Source organism: Melanostigma gelatinosum (assembly GCF_949748355.1).
Source record: "Melanostigma gelatinosum genome assembly, chromosome: 7".
Classification (NCBI taxonomy): Eukaryota; Metazoa; Chordata; class Actinopteri; order Perciformes; family Zoarcidae; genus Melanostigma; species Melanostigma gelatinosum.
Window position 1 is genome coordinate 13,024,432 of NC_136640.1, and position 17,323 is coordinate 13,041,754.

A 17,323-nucleotide genomic window follows, 5' to 3' on the forward strand; every position below is an offset into this window, starting at 1 on the left:
TATGTCAGAGGCATGTCATCAAAGTTAAAGTCATGGTACAATATCCCACCTCCTGGCTGCTGAATGGCAAAACCAAAACATATAAGAAATAATTATTTGTAAGTGCTGTAGATGTTGTATTTTTCCAACATGAGTTGTCAAATTACAATGCGCTGTGTGTGCTTTGACAGTCAGGGTTCAAGGTGCACTGCCCACCGTTTTAATAAGTCCACACTTCTGTCCAATCACATTAGTCACTGTGTCCTCAGTCATATTTGCATGACCCCAATCACACAGAGCAAGATTAGCATGGGGTCAAAGTTTCTGTTGATTAATCTGCATCCCTCAATCCTACCACCGTTTTTTCAACATGCTCCGGACCCTATCATACAACTTGTTCATTTAGCTGTTAAATGATGACACAAAAGGTTATTTGTGCTGTTCAGTTTTCATGTGAAGGCTAAAACATGTTGTGCTTTCTTTACCATAAACGCACCAGAGTCAAAACACAGCTGCAAACACATATGGAGGAAAACCTATGTTTATCGTTAAATCATTGGTTTTCCCTTTCATTTTACATTGTTTCTTTATCAACCCTCTTTGTATTTGTTGCTGAAATATTTATGGGCCCCAAGAGCAAGCACATTCCTTCACTCACAGTGTTGCAATCCCTGACAATCACAGTTCCCCCATCCCCCTCTGACCCCCTAAACACCCTGAATGCCCAGAGAGGCAAGCTGTCCAAGCTGTCTGGGCAATGTTCTGCAGTGAATGGCTGCACACCCAGACAAGTAAACAAATACTGGGCCCTGACACTGCAGAAAACAACCGCAAATGGTGTAACCCTCGGAGGTGGAAATATATACCGGTTTTGCAACTTTTTCTTTCTATATAGTGTATGAAAGTTATTCAGAGGTGCAGTGTGCCACAAATGTTAGTACACATAACCACACATACTCTCTGTCTCTCTCACACACACACACACACACACTGAAACTCACACACACACTGAAACACTATTATGAAGAAATGGCTAAAATACTATTTATACAATTTCCAAAACGTAGATGGCATATATATTTTTTACATTTGATGTGGTAAAAATGTCAAGCTGGACAATAGTAATGAGTACAATTTTAAAGTAACCTTTCGTTTCTTTAAAAACATTATTGATACGACTGATTGAATGATGTTCAGTGTCACAATACATGTTTTATAATATATGACATGCTGACCTATAATAACAGTTTGTTTAAATTCGCATTAGAAACTACATCTGAAGATTTTTCTGCAATAGAAAATAATAGATCTTCTCATGTGATACACGACGCGACTCAGCTGAAGACACTACGGAGGGACGCTGGTTCTTGAAGTGCCATAAGACGTCCCACTGGCTCTAAATGTCGCAACTTAAACTACTTTTCCCACCATGCAACGCAACTTAGTGTGGTTTCTCACTTCCTGTTAGCTCGAGGAAGGTAGCGGACGAGCGGTCGAAGAAATTACTGATGTATTTATGAAAAAATCCTCGCAAAATTCTTCAGGAACGTGATATTCTGGAGCCTCTCAGGTCCACATTTAGGAGACAATGGTAAATATATAACATATGAACAATGTTTTCCTCTCATAGTGGTAGCGTTTTACCGCTAGCTGGATAACCGCGTCACTCAGTCAGTAGAAAACGTTAGCAAAGCTAGTCGGTTAGCTTACTTACCTTAGCAGGCTAATGCCACAGATCTGAAGTCACAACGTTTTTTATCACAGACACCGACTACCACGTCGCTCAAATAGATCGCCTGGCAATCGTTTTGACTTTGTCTAAGGTCTTGCACAATCTAGTTGTCAACAGAATGGGTGTGGTTTAGCTACCGCGAGCTTTACACGTCAGCTAAAGCTATTGCTACCAGTTTTTTAACTAGCTACAGTTGAATAAATAATTAGAGAAATACTGCTAACTCTTTAGATAATATACAAAGTAGCACTACCGTTAGATAGTCGTGTCCTATCTATGAATTATCTGTTTCATATCTCTTAACGTTAGATATCTAGGACAAGTAACGGACTATTTCTGTTGTAAACTCTATTATATTTTTTAATTGTATCGCATAGATCCGCTTCATCCTCATCCAGAACCGAGCAGGGAAGACGCGACTGGCCAAATGGTACATGCAGTTTGATGATGATGAGAAACAGAAGTTGATCGAGGAAGTGCATGCTGTGGTAACTGTCAGAGATGCCAAGCACACCAACTTTGTGGAGGTATGGGATTAGTCAGTATCACACGCATGCATGCACAGTTATATGACAATTAGAAAAATAACCATTTCAGCCAATGGATGGCATTCTGGAGGCATTCAAATCCTTGTCTGCGGGCAAGTTGTATTATGCATTTTGTTCCAAGGTAATCAGACGCATACTGTGTGTTTTACCGTAAAACTGTGAAGCTTACCTCCAAGCAAAGCTGCTGCTGTTGTCATAATACGACAGACATAGTTGTTAAGAGGCTTTATCTTTTTTGTTCCCACAGTTCAGGAACTTCAAGATCATTTACCGGCGTTATGCTGGTCTATACTTCTGTATTTGTGTGGACGTGACTGATAACAACTTGGCATACCTCGAGGGGATCCACAACTTTGTAGAGGTAACAGACATACACTATATATATATATATATATATATATATATATATATATATATACATACATACATACATACATACAGTAAGTGAACTATGATGATTTACTTCTCACGGCCTGATTGTTTCGAGGAATGTCCGTTAATGATTTCCTTCAAAAAAATGTCCTCCTACTGTCTTGCGGCTCCTTAATATCAAACCTGCATTCTGTGGGAATTACGGATTGCAGTCAAATGACATTTAGTGCAATGTAATATCTAAATCGATGTGATATAAAGCACATACGGTTTAATCCTCAACAGAATATGGATTATCAGAGTGTTGCTAGCACAACAAGTGAGTCACAGTTTAACAGTGACAGTCTATTTCAGTAAAGATTAGGAGGATAAAGTTAATTTTGCATTCTTATGTTCAGGGTGTATTGACTTAATCAGTGTTAGATAATAAGTCAAGTGATGCTGGAAATTGGCCTCCAGCAATAAAATAACAAATTGATCACTAATTACAAACTGAGTCTGATAGCAACTCACACTAAAGTGGCAATGATGCAGTCATTTCAGATTGTGGAGCTGATTCTTTTTGTAATGTGCATGTAGTTTGATCAGATTTAAAAAAACAAAAACAAAAAACACGTTGGAATTTTCCTCATAATGTCCGTGCCAGCTACTGTATGACCTGCTTCAGCACAGTTGCATCCAGTCATTGCTCAGGTCGGCCCATGAAGTGCTACTGCAGTAAAAACAGCAAGATAAATGCATTTCAGTATCGTCTGATAATCATTTCAGATGTTGCTTGACAGCAGATCTACAAATATTTAAATCAGAATCATGTTTTTTTTATTTCTAGTTTACAAGTACCGGTAGTAGGAGGAATTAGGCCGCTCGAGTGTCACTGTTTACTTTGCTTTGGTGAACAGCTTTTTTCCTTTTGAAATTGTGAGCTTAAGGTCGGATCTACTGTTTGTTTTAGGCTAAGAAGACAAATGGTAGCTGTAGTCTGAGCCCTCGGGAGTGAAGGTCATTTCATGTAATGTTTGACGATGAAGAAATGCCTGCGAGTCTTAAGCTGCACTTTCTAAGCGTGTTGTTGCACACGACCCCATGCCCAAGGAGAAATAACCCATTTAAAATAAATACAGTGCATGTATTTTTATTTAGGCAGGACTTCATGGTGCTTGTTTCAACATTTACTTCTGACATTGTGAATTACACTATCACTGCTTGAAAATTAGTTGTTGTGGAAACAAGATGGGAAGAGCACCACTTACATTTTAAGTTGGCATATTTTACATAGTTGTAGTGGAATTCGCCTTTTCTTGCCTGGTTTGTAAAGTGGATTCTGCTGCTCCTACAGCATTAACATAATCTGCAGTAATGCGTAACATTCAATGAGCTGTATTCAATATTCTGAACATTAATATAGCAGCAAACAACTATGAGCTCTGTAAAGATGTATTATGCCAGAAAAACCTGTACTTTGTAAGGGCAGCAGCAGTTTACACTGACGGTAAAAAGTATACGATTTGGAACTACGGTTACACTGTTAGCTCTGTCAGCACTTATGCACCGCTGTCAGCACCGTTAGCTGTGAGCCACTGGTTCGACTTCGCCATGTTAGCCATCTTGTATCTTGCACCCTCCAATCACCAAACATTCTTACGTCTTCTTACAGTAGACTATCTGGTTATCTCCTGGCTGCTATCAGATTAATAACATTTTTGTTACTGTTCTTCTCTTTCCTGTAAGGTGCTGAACGAGTATTTCCACAATGTGTGTGAATTGGACCTTGTGTTCAACTTCTACAAGGTAAGCACATCGCAAGATTATTTTAGCTTTGTGAGACTATTTTATAATCGCTTTGATCAGAGAGAAGCAGCAGATTAGTACAAAGGCAGATGAGGGAATGTTTCTTTCATTACAGTCAATGTCAAATTGATATAATATCCACAACTCAAGCAGTCATTCAGTGAGATTCATCTCAATCATTCTAGTGATGAACTGCTTTCAACAGCTGCTCTTACTAATCACTTAAGGTGTCTGAACATCCGCCCACAATGCAGTACTTAAACCAAGCACCACCTACTTTTGACATGTTACACCCAGATAGAAGAGAAATGGACAGTGCAGTTCCAATTTCATCCACTGATGCCCAGCTGCTCAGAGGACAAAACAATTTCACAAACTCATCCATTCACGCATTGAAGGACTGATTCCTCTCTGTCACCCAGCTGTTACGGCTACATGTTGATAACACAGAGGTGGAGTTGAGTAATGATGATGATGCACCTTTCGTAGGGACAGCGATAATAGCACTTGTTGGCTTTCAGGTCCAACAACACCACGTGTGGTTTGAGGGATTTGTCCTCCATGTTAATCCTCTCATTTCCTGCCACCACACTGTTAGGCCACGTCCGCCCCTCTAATGGACTGCCTTTGTCTGCACTTTAAGGTGTACACGGTGGTGGACGAGATGTTCCTGGCTGGAGAGATCAGGGAGACCAGTCAGACCAAGGTCCTGAAGCAGCTCCTCATGCTCCAGTCGCTGGAGTAGAAAACAGACCACCTGCCCCTTAACCTGCTGCCCCGATACCCAAACTCACCTACTCCTCGTTCCCGTCACTCTGGAAATCTTTTTCCCCGCCACTACGGAGCAGACTTCACTCTTACTGAAACTTCAGGAGGAGGTGATTTTAGAAATAGAAATGCATAATATTGTGTACATATGGATATATGACAGGGAGCTTCAGTTAACCTGTTTGTCAAAGCAGTCTATATGTTGCAATGTTCTGTATTTGTTATACTTCTGAATTGTCCCAGTATTAAAAGGCTGTACATTTCAAAGTGTTGACATTTCATACACTGCCTAAGTTACAATCAACAAGAATATTAGTTTACTTTTCCAGAGGCTGCAGGAATGAGTTATTTCATAAAGTAATCAATTAGTCTTAGTCTGCATTTCTCTGTGTGGAAACACTGATGTAGATCTAGCAGAGTGTCTCTCGCTCTCTCCTCTGCCCTCCCGTCAACTTACATTTAATGGCACTACTGTCACCAACTAGCACCACGTATGAAGAGTGACCGCCTGCAACAGCCACTTCTATAAAGCCATGTAAAGAAAGACCGTTTGCTCATTTTGTGTCTGGATCACAGTACACGTAAACTATAACTAAAAGGCCCTTGAGAGCAATTGACACATCCCTGCAGGTTCATAATTGAATCGAGTGTACTTCGGATGAGTGTCATTCTGACGGTGTGTTATGGCAGCCTGTGGCAACATCCTCATGGCTGATGATGATACACAGTGGAGGTTACGGAGGCTCAGACGGCTGCGCTCTGGGTGTCGTAATTGTTTTCATTGCATTTCTAATGATCCAGATTTGAACACATTACATTAAATGGTGCTTGTTGGTCACACAACAGAAAGTATATTTTACAGTCTGTGTCGTTTGTGTGTACATAGTGTATCTTGCGTATGTTGAATATTGTGAAAGTGACACATGCATTCCAGAAGGAGTGGTTCTTGCTCACTGTGTGTGAGGAGCATTTACTTGTGTAAGATCCATAAACACTTTTTTTTTGCCATTGCATAAAATAAATTGGCTTCTAAATTCCTCAGACAAGCCTCATGAACTTTGCTGGACTTTAATGTCTATAAAACTACATGACATACTCTAAGTTAACCATATCCTGTCACAAAGGTGGTTTCAAATGTTACTGTTGTTGAACTTTTGTATTTCTATTTGTTTTTTTAATGATTAGGCAATTGTGAAATATGTACTGCTTCCCTTTTTGTCCACCTGTTTGTCGATGGAAGATGTGTTTGTATTGCCGTCTCCAATTTAACTACCCACATCAATACGTCCCATTATATGTAAATAATCTAATAAACATGAAGTGATACATGAATATCAACTGTCGATTGCTTCTAATTGATGATTCATCTCTATGGAAAGGACATTTTATTAGATTGATATTTTCCCATCAAGACTATCGCCCGATTTGTCATTAAATATGTAGAGAATGTCCTAAAAAATATGGTAATAAATGTCCCTAAACATGTTCATTTGACTAGTGCAGCTTTTAACAGGACTGACTAAAACGTGCAGTCTGTCAACATGAACTGGAGATTTTTCTATCTGATATTTCAGCACCATCTAGTGGTCACACATCAGCTCGTCTGCAGTAAATTATGCAATTTGGTTATGAGGTCATCTTGACAGCCTGTGCAGGATCAATAAATCAGCCGATATATCCACTTCAGCTACATTAAACCACTCTAGCCGTTACTCCATCGACCCCGGGACATAAATCCAGACAATTGGACACACAGGACATTTACTCTCTATCTCGAGTCCTCTGACATCCTAACCTCGCCCTCACTGCCTTTCACAGAAATGAAAGCAGGAAAATGAATCACGTTCATGGACGCTATTGTTAAATTTCAGGGCCTGCTAAGTCAGCTGATGTGTAATAAGTTATTGCTCACATCAGTTTTAAAAAGACGTTATATTTACCTATAATCATGATCTGATGTACTTTAACAGGAACCTGCAGTCACTCTGAGTCAAGACACACGTGGACATGAACATCCAGGAGACGGGTAAAAGGGATTAACTGAAAAAACAAAGCAGTTTACTGGGAATTGCATGTTCATTACAATCAATGAGCAACACTCACGCTCAATAGACATCTTATTTACAGCATAGGTTACCTGAAATATACAGTAGTATTTGGGGTTGATTATAGAACATTAGTTACTCGGCAATAACTGAGTCGGATTGCGTTCATCACGCGATTGAATCTAGACAGGAAGTGAGAAAATGATGCTTATCATATGGCTATTTTGATTTAACTGTACGATAAACACACAGGCGAATGCAAGCGGACTGGTTCAACAGCAGTCAACCATTTACGCGTCTTACTGATTATAAATGACAACTTGTGATCAGAATGGCTGCTGAAGTGAAGGTCCTCTCGTCACTCCCTCCACATCAGCAGCGGGCGATAAAGACGACAGAAGCAGTTCTCCTCGCTACAGCAGAAACCAGGGAAATTAAATGACGGATCTCAGTTGTTATTTAGTAAGCAATGATAACGTATACAATTCAAATCTTTATTCAGTATACTGTTCAAGTAAAATAAAATGTACAATTCTATAGTTGCAGCATATAAATGAAAATTCAAAAAGTAAAAGTGCACTTGCAGAAGGAGACAATGATCACACGCCAGTATTTTATGAAAACTAAAAAAAAAGAATCTTTGACCATCTGTCTGATGATATTCTATAGGATCTGATGTTTGCACGACTCTGTCTTTTTCCCTTCAGTGTGTTGGCTGACTTGAGCTTAAAACGCATACGGTTCGTCTGAGAGGATATATGCTAGCACTCTGGGAGAAGACCTGGGGAATAGGATCTCCTCTCGGCTGGGTCAGTGCGACCTGCTCTCAGTGGGTCAGACAGCAGCAGGGCCTTTGACTCAACAGCAGGGCAGGATGTTTTGTTAGTAACTCGCAACCTCATTTCTCCTCTTGGCAGCACCGCGAAACCGTGTCGTCGGTGCTGCATCGAAAAAGGAAACCATGTTACAGTGGAAACTCCCTGTTTCTCTCCGGGGCAACACGGCTCTGTTCTAAAGGAGAAAACATGTGGGGCTGACTCGGCAAACTCGATGACTGGTTGCAGCAGAGCAGAGCTGCTGCTTTGCTTGAGAAAAGAGAAGTGGAAGGCTAAAAACAGCATTCCCGCTTTCATCAAGGCGCACTTACAACCTTGAGCATGATAACCGTGTCAAGCCTCTATGAGAGAACTGAGTGGGCAGAAAGTTTCCCTAAACACGGCACTGAGGCAAAACCAACTGTGGTTTCCTGTGAAATTGGTGTAAATTAAAGGGGAGGTCAAACAAAAATGGAGGAACAGCCCAGCAGAAGACACTTTTACTGTTGCAAATATTGACGACCATCTTAACCGTACACTGTGATGGGACCAGAGGCACTGGGACTAAATCTGATTATGCAACTCTCCAGACTTTGGGATATTTTAGAGTAAAAATGAAAGAGAAAAATCTCTTTTGTGCTTCAAACCTGTGTGGATGTACAGTGACGTGATTGGACTATTCCCTCCGACAGTTCAGAGACACGGTGACGAGGAATAACATACTGTAGATCCACAATATTAAGCATATTACTCAGGCCAGCACTTGATGTCATAATGGTGCACTTTAATGCAAAGCAAATAGTCAAATGCCTCAACATAACACACATTTTAGAGTGGGTAGAACAACTGGGCCTGTGTGACTTTAAAAAGAATCTTCACTTCGGATAAACTCACGGATCAGCTGCTTCCATTCGGATCCACAATTTACTGAAGAAACCGTGACAAACGTTTACATCGTGTCTGGTTTTCAATATATTCTGGATGAATACTGAACCAAAATGTGGACAGGTTGACTTCTAAAAACCCTTCATCGCTTCGTCACCATCCATGTCTGAAATTACGCAAAAGTACAGTGAACTCAAATAATGGAAAATAAAAAGCAAAACATCAACGAGTGCCTTTATGAATATTACAACTCAAAAAACGCTGACCAAACTCATCTTGAATCACATTCAGATAGCTGGAACAAGGGAAAATGCAGAAAAATAGCTTACCAATAATAATTCACAAACAATGATGTGCAAACGTAGAAAGCGTGGAGGTGACACTAAAACCAGAGTGAGCAGCACAGAGATAAAACAACAGTAGGGGAGCCCATACACACACAACCCGTAACTCTGCCTGGTCTGGTACATCACAGAGACTTTACGTTATGATCCCAGCCTGTTCACACCGAGGGGTCTCCCTGCCCAGACACAGGGGCAAAGTACCAGAGGTCAGAGGTCAGGGGTTGCAGTGATCTCCGTGACCACTCGTCCAGGTGATCCAAGGTGTGTGAGGCTGCAGAGAGAAGGGTCCCACACACCAAACAACACCTGGGGCTGTGGAAGAGGGAGGAGACGAGAAAGTGATCCAGTCCAAAATGAGAGAGGGGTGAAATGTCTTATTTAAAAATGGATGACCTGCCGCTCACCTGTAGGGGGCGCCCTGTCTGTGTGGGCCTGTGGGCTGAGGTGAGGGCGGGGCCCCGATTCCCTAGCAATTACACTGCTGCTTATTCTGTGCGGTGGTGCCTCTTGGCTGTCGCAGCTGCCTCAACGAAGCGTCGCCGTACTGGATACCTGAACCCATCCTCTCCGGGTCCAACTCTCCTTTGGAATGAACCGTAACGAGTGAAGTCAGACCGGTTACACAGTAAGACTAAAAAGGCAGATATATATACGGGCGACATGCATTCAAGTAGTGATCAATGAGCAGAGTACCTGAATCTATCTTGCCGAGGATGGTGCGAGCGCACTTCAGGAAACCCTCCTCGACATTCTCTCCTGTCAGAGCACTGGTCTCCAGGAACATCAGCTCTACGGAAAAAAAACAAAGAGGACAGAATGAGGAACAAGAGACGGGGTGAGGTGGCACAAATGATGAAAAGCAAAATGATCCAGATAATGTGGATTTAACGTCAGCTACCGTTCTCCTGAGCAAAGCGCGACGCTTCCAGGAAGGTCACCTCTCTGTCGGCATCCAGGTCCTTCTTGTTGCCACACAGAATAATAACAATGTTGGGGCTCGCCAGAGTCCGCGCATCCGTCAGCCAGTTGGTTAGCGCGTTGTACGTCTCCCGACTGTAAGACAGGACAGAGGGACACGCGGTGCAGCACAATGGCTGGTTCATCGTTTTGTGCAGAGGATCATCCTGTAACATCTGCATAACCTCAAGGGCCCAAGTCACATACAGATGTTGTACATGTGGGCCTTTAAAGTACTCTTCAGGATCCGTATCAGACTGATACTGACTCTCTTGTTTTCTGTCTCCATCTCCTCATGCTCCTTCCTCCACCCCCCCCCCCCCCCCCACTCTGAGGACTGTTTTTTTTCCTGAGGTGACACTTCCTGTGATGGACTTTTTCTCTCCCGCTTGCTGCTGTTGCTGCTGGGACGCCTCTATATTACAGCTCCTGTCACTCTGCGCTCCATCTCTCCCTCCATCGCTGCACAAAGCGTATGAAAAGCAGGCCTGTGTGTGGGTTCTGATACTCCCGTCGTTAAAATTGCACAATTTCTGGAGGTGGTGTGGACACACTATAGCTTTGTGACACCACGACAGGCTGAAGAACCACAATATAGGTGCTCGTAAAAATTACAACATTTCAAAATATCATTGCTGTGAATGTCTCACTGCCATGTTGTGTTTTCAGCTTTCTTTTGTAGTTTTTAATGATTATTTTGTCATTTAATAAAGAAAAATGTCTTGGTGACTTTTCCTGGAAAATGTATGTAATGCACTTGTGTCTATATCCCACAATATGGAAAACAATATTTATAACTGTTCATTCTGATACACAGATATGTAGTATAATAAATGTGGAGTGTGAGTGTTGTACCTGGTGATATCATAGACGAGGAGCGCTCCTGCTGCTCCTCTGTAGTAGCTGCGTGTAACAGAGCTGTGGAGAGAAAGCAGACATCTGGGTTAAAAAGAATAGATTCACAACATCAGAATGAGAAAAAATCCCTCGCTTTTAACCCTTATCATCAGTTTAATGGAGCTGCTCAGACAGTGGGAACTGTTTGATGGTAGATGTGTGCTCAGCAACTCATGTTAAAAAGTTTGCCAAACCCGTAGCGGGAAAATATTGTGGGCCGTTACCGGAATCGCTCCTGGCCAGCAGTGTCCCAGATCTGCAGTTTGACCGTCTTTCCACCAACATTGACGACTCTGGATCCAAACTCCACGCCGATGGTGTGGTTGGAGTCCTGCTTAACTGCAACAGGAACACGGAGAAAGTGTGAAGAAGAAGAGACATGAGGCAATAAGCACAGCAGAACAACCAACCTTAGCACAGTTCTTGTAGTGATGCCTTTATGTATGTGTTCCTGGCAAATTCACGTGAAACTCTTACCTCTGATCTAGAATATGTTGGTGTGTTGTGCTCGTTTAAAAAGACCTAAGCTGTTATCGTCAAACGTCTCACATCCTCATTAGAGGCTGGAAGCAGTCTAGATGGGATCAACACCGTCGACCTGCACAGGTCCCCGACATGTCTTCATTCAAATGAATACGGGCATGTGTGTGAGAGGAAACTGGTCCATTTACTTACTAGCTTACTTATCAACACTGTCACAGTTCTGAAGTTCAATGGATAGTTCAAATGTTGTGTTTGTAACTGGATCACTGAATTACAGCTGGGTAATTGTGTGTTGGTCAATGAATAACTTTTTGAGGAGGAACTTGTTGAAAAGTAAGTGAGTGAAACCTCACAGCAGACTGAAAGAGTTTATTTAGTGTGTGTGTGTGTGGCATGAAACAACGCATTTAAATCAACAACACTAATTGTGTCTGTGTAAGAGCATACTGATGTTTTTACTCTTATGCAAACTGATGTGACTTATAGGTTTAAATGGAGGTCAAACTTACACTTGTTCTCAATGAATTGGTGGAGGAGGCAGGATTTCCCCGCCCCGGCGCTGCCAATCACCAGGAACTTAAACAGGAAGTCTGCAAGCAGAGGAAAGGAGGCCGAGATCAATGAAACATCAATGTGAGGGGAGAATCTCAACCTGCTTCTCTCGATACTTCCATCCCCAGAGACGAGCCTTGGATTTACTCCTAATCCCATTGAGCTCCAACTCTCAGCGTATCCAACAACCCCGAATTAGCCTGCTAATCACAAAGCCTCGCATGCAGTCGGTATAACCTGCTACTTATGATTCTGATTGAATATGCTTGTTTGTCTGAGGTGGAAAATGACTCTAAGGCACTTAATAACGCATGTCAATAGAGCAAAGATAGTAAACGTGGCTTAGGTTAGCTCACAACCAGCTGGCTGTACAGATGTTGTTATTGTTGTGGAGAGTGGGCCCTACAACCCAACCCAACCCACGCATATGATCCAGAGCCCAAATGACTCCGCCCCCTGACATGCAAGGCCCATCAACGCAGCACAGACAGCCTTTGTGTGCTGTGACCAAAGATAGCGCGGGCCAGCGGGCATTTACATACGTAGGCTGTGCATCAGTTCCAACTGGATATGATACAGTGTGGTCATAAGAGGAAATTAAAAGGTGTGTGTATGCGAGAGAACCACAACTGAATCAGTGTTTGCAATGCATAGAGGGGGGTAGTAAGAGTATGACGGGAAAACCGAGAGTGGTGGTGCGTTCCTCAGACCGCGAGAGAGAATAACCATTGAACTCTACACCTTCCCTCCTGAGAGCCTGCAATTCAACAACAGTGTGCAATTTCAGCTCTGCAGGCAGGAGTGCTGGCCTGGCAAAGGATTAGTGACTACTGTTGAGATCACCAGCGAGGTGAACATCCTGAGAGTATTCAACAGAAAGAGTAGTTTCAAAGAAAAGAGGAGGAGCCGATGAGATTGATCTTTAGTTCCTGCGTGGCATTTAAACTCGCTGTGCTCGTGCTCTCAGAGCCGCCTTCATCGGGCCAACACGCAGCCGGCTCAGTTTATGGTGCACCTTTGTTTGTTGAAGCGGGTGTTTTCTCAAGCAGCACAAGCTAGAAGGTAAATATTCACAGTTAGAGAATGGCGAAAGCAAAACAAGGAGCCTACAGGCTCTTACGGGTTGCTTCTGGACCAGCAGTGAGCATTTATAAGCACACACTGTCAACGGTCCCAACAACAGGACTGACGGAATCAAAAGCGAACAGCCCGGTTTCAAAAGCTTGCCTCAGCGTCTTCCCAGACATCGCATATCCCCATGCGAGATCTGCATACAACAATCAAGCTGTCAATATGTCGGAGCAATGGGCAGAGAGGAATGCAGCACTGCCCTCTCAACAGCAGCCTCTCAGGCTGTTGTATTCTTTACACATCAATATTAAAGAGCCCTCGAGGGAACACACCAACACTGTTATCTGCATTCACTTACGCTGTCACAACACTTACCACGCGGAGGCCCAGGTCTACCGAGGGTCTGGTGTGCACAAAGTGCACAGGGAATTTGCACTTAAGGTTACATAAAAAATGTTTGCCTTAGTGCACATGACAGAAGGAAAATATGGAAACGGGAGAGATTAGATTTAATTTCACAAGTAACATAATATGACTCAAAATGTCAGATGTAACAACGGAGAAAATCAATGCTGAGCAACACAAGTGTCGTTTGTTCCGTCCAAATACAGGATGGACATTTTCCACGATTTTGATATTTTATAGATTAAGTCATTAAGGAATGATCAATAGTTGCAGCTCAAGTACCTTACTTACATTTTGCCTACATGGAGCAACATGGACTAAAGAAATAGTAAAATTGTCCAACAACACCAAAATGTTGGTATATATTGCTTATTAAAATGTAGCCGAATTCAGAATTACTCAAAAAATACTGCATTGATATTTTATAACTGACAGATGACACTATTTTTTGATACAAATCCCATTCTGTAATACAAGATAAACTAATGGAAGAGTGCCATACAGACCAAATGAAGTAAAACATATAATGAATCCCCCCATGGGCCCATCCAACCTGCCCATGTACTTTCTGTGTTCCTATTGCTTTTTGCCACTTCCAATAATACAGACCCTCCAGGAGAGGAGACAGCACAGAAGAATCAGACAGAAATCAATAAGCTATCACAGCTACCATTAGCGCTGGCACTTTTACCTAAATACTGCCCACGGGATACAGTTTCATACAAGGAATGAAGAAGACAGGGTACAAGCAGAAACATATGTAGAGAGAGGGTGAGTGTGTGAGAAAGTGCAACATTAGAGGATGATAGTGTGCCATTTCAAAATCACTGGGTCAGTGTCAGGTCTGCTGTGCTACTGACACAATCAGGCAGTCATGTTGAATTAATTCATGCAGAATAGTAACTATTATATAAATAACTTTGTGTCTGTAATACTGGTGGTCTGTCGTTTCTCGCATTAGCTTGTAATGGAGTTTGTCTGGAGTGCAGCTGCCTGGTTTCAGGATGTGGTGGAGAACAATGACACATAACAGCTGCTGCTCTACAGGTAACCGGATGACTGCCACAGCTACCTAACTTCCTCATAGGCCTTGCAGCTAACGGCTACATCTCAAATACAAAGACACAGAGCGAATGCAACATGCTTGCAGTTTACGATGTTTAACCAATCAGATTAAATTCAAATAAACTCAGGTTCCCCCAACACGTCCTTCATGTATCGACATGCTACTGACGCGTCGTGTATGGAGTTTGTCCCAACTTTTACCTGTGAAATGTGTCACCATCTGTTTGCTCGTGTCGTTTAAGGAAGCAAGTGCACTCTCCGCCATCGAAGGACAGATGTACAGTACACTCGTTTCTTTGAATGTAATACAAGCAGCACACGTCAACCATCACTATCAACCTATTGTGAGGTGGCAGCCTGCAGCTAACGTTAGCTAACCATGTAGCTAGCTAACTAGCAAACACTGCTAAGAAGCAGTCCGTCTCATCACACCACAGTGTGTACACAACGTTAAAGACAAACGTACCGTATGTCTCAGACATGTTGACCCTCGCTGTACGAAGGCTTCCCTCGGGTCTTTGTTAATGCCCTCTTGGTATTGTGACAGCTGTACCCGCTGGCTCCACACCTGTTCGGGGGTGTTTATCTACGATGCTTCGAGGTTTCCTTGATCCTTTCCGAGCGTCTTCGCCTCGACCGCAACCAAACACGGCAGCAGCGTGCAACGTCATTCGTCGTCGTCACAGCTCGTGTTGTTGGTCCGTGTAGGAATCTTGAAGACAACTAACATGACAAGACGCAAAAAAGTGTTGGGAAATAAGTTTAGTTTGCTTTTAACAATAATTGTGGTTCGCACATGTCTCTCGTTTTGACTATGTGTCGGAAACCCCGGTAATGCCCCAGTAGATCCGATAGAACAGAAACTCAGATAAAATTGGCAAATTATGTATCATTAAATTCGCACTTGAGTTCTTCAGTGTATGAAAAGTGTGATCATTTCAAATGAAATTATTCAATTATTAAAATTTTTCAGCGCTGATGAGAAAATACTTACTTAGAGAACTGGAAGGCAGCATTATATTGTAACGGCAGTTTCCCTACCTTTACCTAATTACCGGCATTTCTCAATGTCAATCCAAGCAGTCGGTCTTCAGAATTAATTCATTAATTATTTAATTCGTGTATTTATGTTATAGTATATACGCATGATTGATTTTGTATTTAGTTCTATGTCTGTAGATGCAACATCAAGCCACAAGGTGGCAGGCAAAGATAAAGGGACTACCTGGTCAAATACTGAAGCCTCAAAATGACATGACACAACATGATTTGAAAACAAAAAACAAAATAATTCCACCCAAAAAGCAATCCTGACACAAACATGTAGTTTCAAAATCTGTGGTAATAGGAGCTATGCATACCTGTGGTGTCTTTGGTAAGCACATGACTACTTTTCCTAAGTAATAATTTCTCAAAATAATGTCTCTTGAGGTTTGAGAGAAATGAGGAATGTCTGTTTCCCTGTTCTTTACTTATTTATTCATCACCTTGCCATACCTACACACAAACACTCACACAGAGCCCAGGGCATGGAGTACAGGGCCGTCCAAGGGCAACAGGTGATAAATTACAGAGCCTTCCACTCTGCTACTATCTCTCCCAGTTCCTCCCTGCCTTTGTTCTGCTTTGGCAGTTCCCCTCATCCTCCCCAGCCTTGTTAAAAGCTCTTTTCACTAAGATTAAAGACAGAAGGAAACACCAGGCTCAGCGTCGTGTGGGGGCACGGACGTTTTCCTAAGGTGGGCTACAAGAAAGGCTCGTCTAAAAGGTGTGCAGCAGGCAGGAAGAAAAGAGGGAGGCTTTTGCTTCCATTGGGTGCTCTACTTACCTTTGTGGGTGTCTCAGTGTCCATTGTGTCTCTCTTGTCATCTTTCTTCCTCGTCTGTTGAAAGTGACATCATCAGGGCAGATATTAGATTGGACTGCAGGGCAAACAAAGTGCTTGTGAGTGTGTCTGTGTGTGGGTTGTTTGGGGATTTTGGACTATTCTGTTCTGTCGCTAACAGTTCAGACTAACAGCAGAAAGGCCTGCTGGATGCAAGTGCTTTTAGAAAAAAAAACCCATGTAAAGCAGAAAATGGCTTTGAAGGGAGGGGAGGGGGGGGGGGGATCTTTCATGTCGCCTGCAGACAGTTTCAATCCAAGATCAAAACAAATGTGTTTATGATGAGCACATTGGGGAAGCCCCACATAAACCCTACAACGTTCACAATGTTTACAACCAACAATGAGTCATTTTCCAGAGGATCATTTGAGTGAGACAGGTGGGCTCTGCGGTTGACTGGCATCGCTGTAAATATAAAGGTGTTCGTCACATCATGAGTCACAGGCCATACAGTGAAACAGAGGGATGCCTGACGACACGCTGTTTCATATACAGACACAAAGGCAAACTATGAAGTAAGGGCTGTGAAGACACACTGTGGTGTAAACATAGCCAAAAGGCACGAATGCATTAATGAGTTGAAACAAGTATGAGAATTTTGCATCTGCTCGAGCCGACAGATTTCCACCTATAGAGGCGCTGCGACTGCAGCAACTGAGGTTTGAAAAGTCTCAGATTTAAAACCCAACGGACAAAAACTGAATGAAGCTCTCAGACAGACGGTTATGTGTT

The 17,323-nt window shown here is 42.5% G+C and overlaps 2 protein-coding genes across 3 annotated transcripts; one reads left to right on the forward strand and one right to left on the reverse strand.

Moving 5' to 3' along the window:
- Positions 1 to 1,434: 1,434 nt before the first annotated feature.
- On the forward strand, positions 1,435 to 6,519 carry ap2s1 (adaptor related protein complex 2 subunit sigma 1). The gene is made up of 5 exons (XM_079272527.1): positions 1,435 to 1,570; positions 2,089 to 2,238; positions 2,507 to 2,620; positions 4,360 to 4,419; positions 5,063 to 6,519. The coding sequence occupies exons 1-5, from the start codon at positions 1,568 to 1,570 to the stop codon at positions 5,162 to 5,164; spliced, it is 429 nt and encodes a 142-aa protein (XP_079128653.1). The 5' UTR covers positions 1,435 to 1,567; the 3' UTR covers positions 5,165 to 6,519.
- A 744-nt stretch (positions 6,520 to 7,263) lies between these two features.
- rab4b (RAB4B, member RAS oncogene family) lies at positions 7,264 to 16,595 on the reverse strand. Of its 2 annotated transcripts, none has more exons than XM_079271204.1 (9): positions 16,535 to 16,595; positions 15,173 to 15,429; positions 12,123 to 12,203; positions 11,355 to 11,469; positions 11,089 to 11,151; positions 10,175 to 10,329; positions 9,970 to 10,065; positions 9,681 to 9,855; positions 7,264 to 9,588 (listed from the first exon to the last, which is right to left on the reverse strand). In XM_079271204.1, exons 2-8 carry the CDS (start codon positions 15,186 to 15,188, stop codon positions 9,743 to 9,745), a joined length of 639 nt encoding a protein of 212 aa, XP_079127330.1. In that variant the 5' UTR covers positions 15,189 to 15,429; positions 16,535 to 16,595; the 3' UTR covers positions 7,264 to 9,588; positions 9,681 to 9,742. The 2 variants fall into 2 exon arrangements, with proteins under 2 accessions (XP_079127330.1, XP_079127329.1); XM_079271203.1 differs by having other exon boundaries at positions 7,265 to 9,588; positions 9,681 to 9,858; positions 16,535 to 16,588.
- Between the last annotated feature and the right edge of the window lie 728 nt (positions 16,596 to 17,323).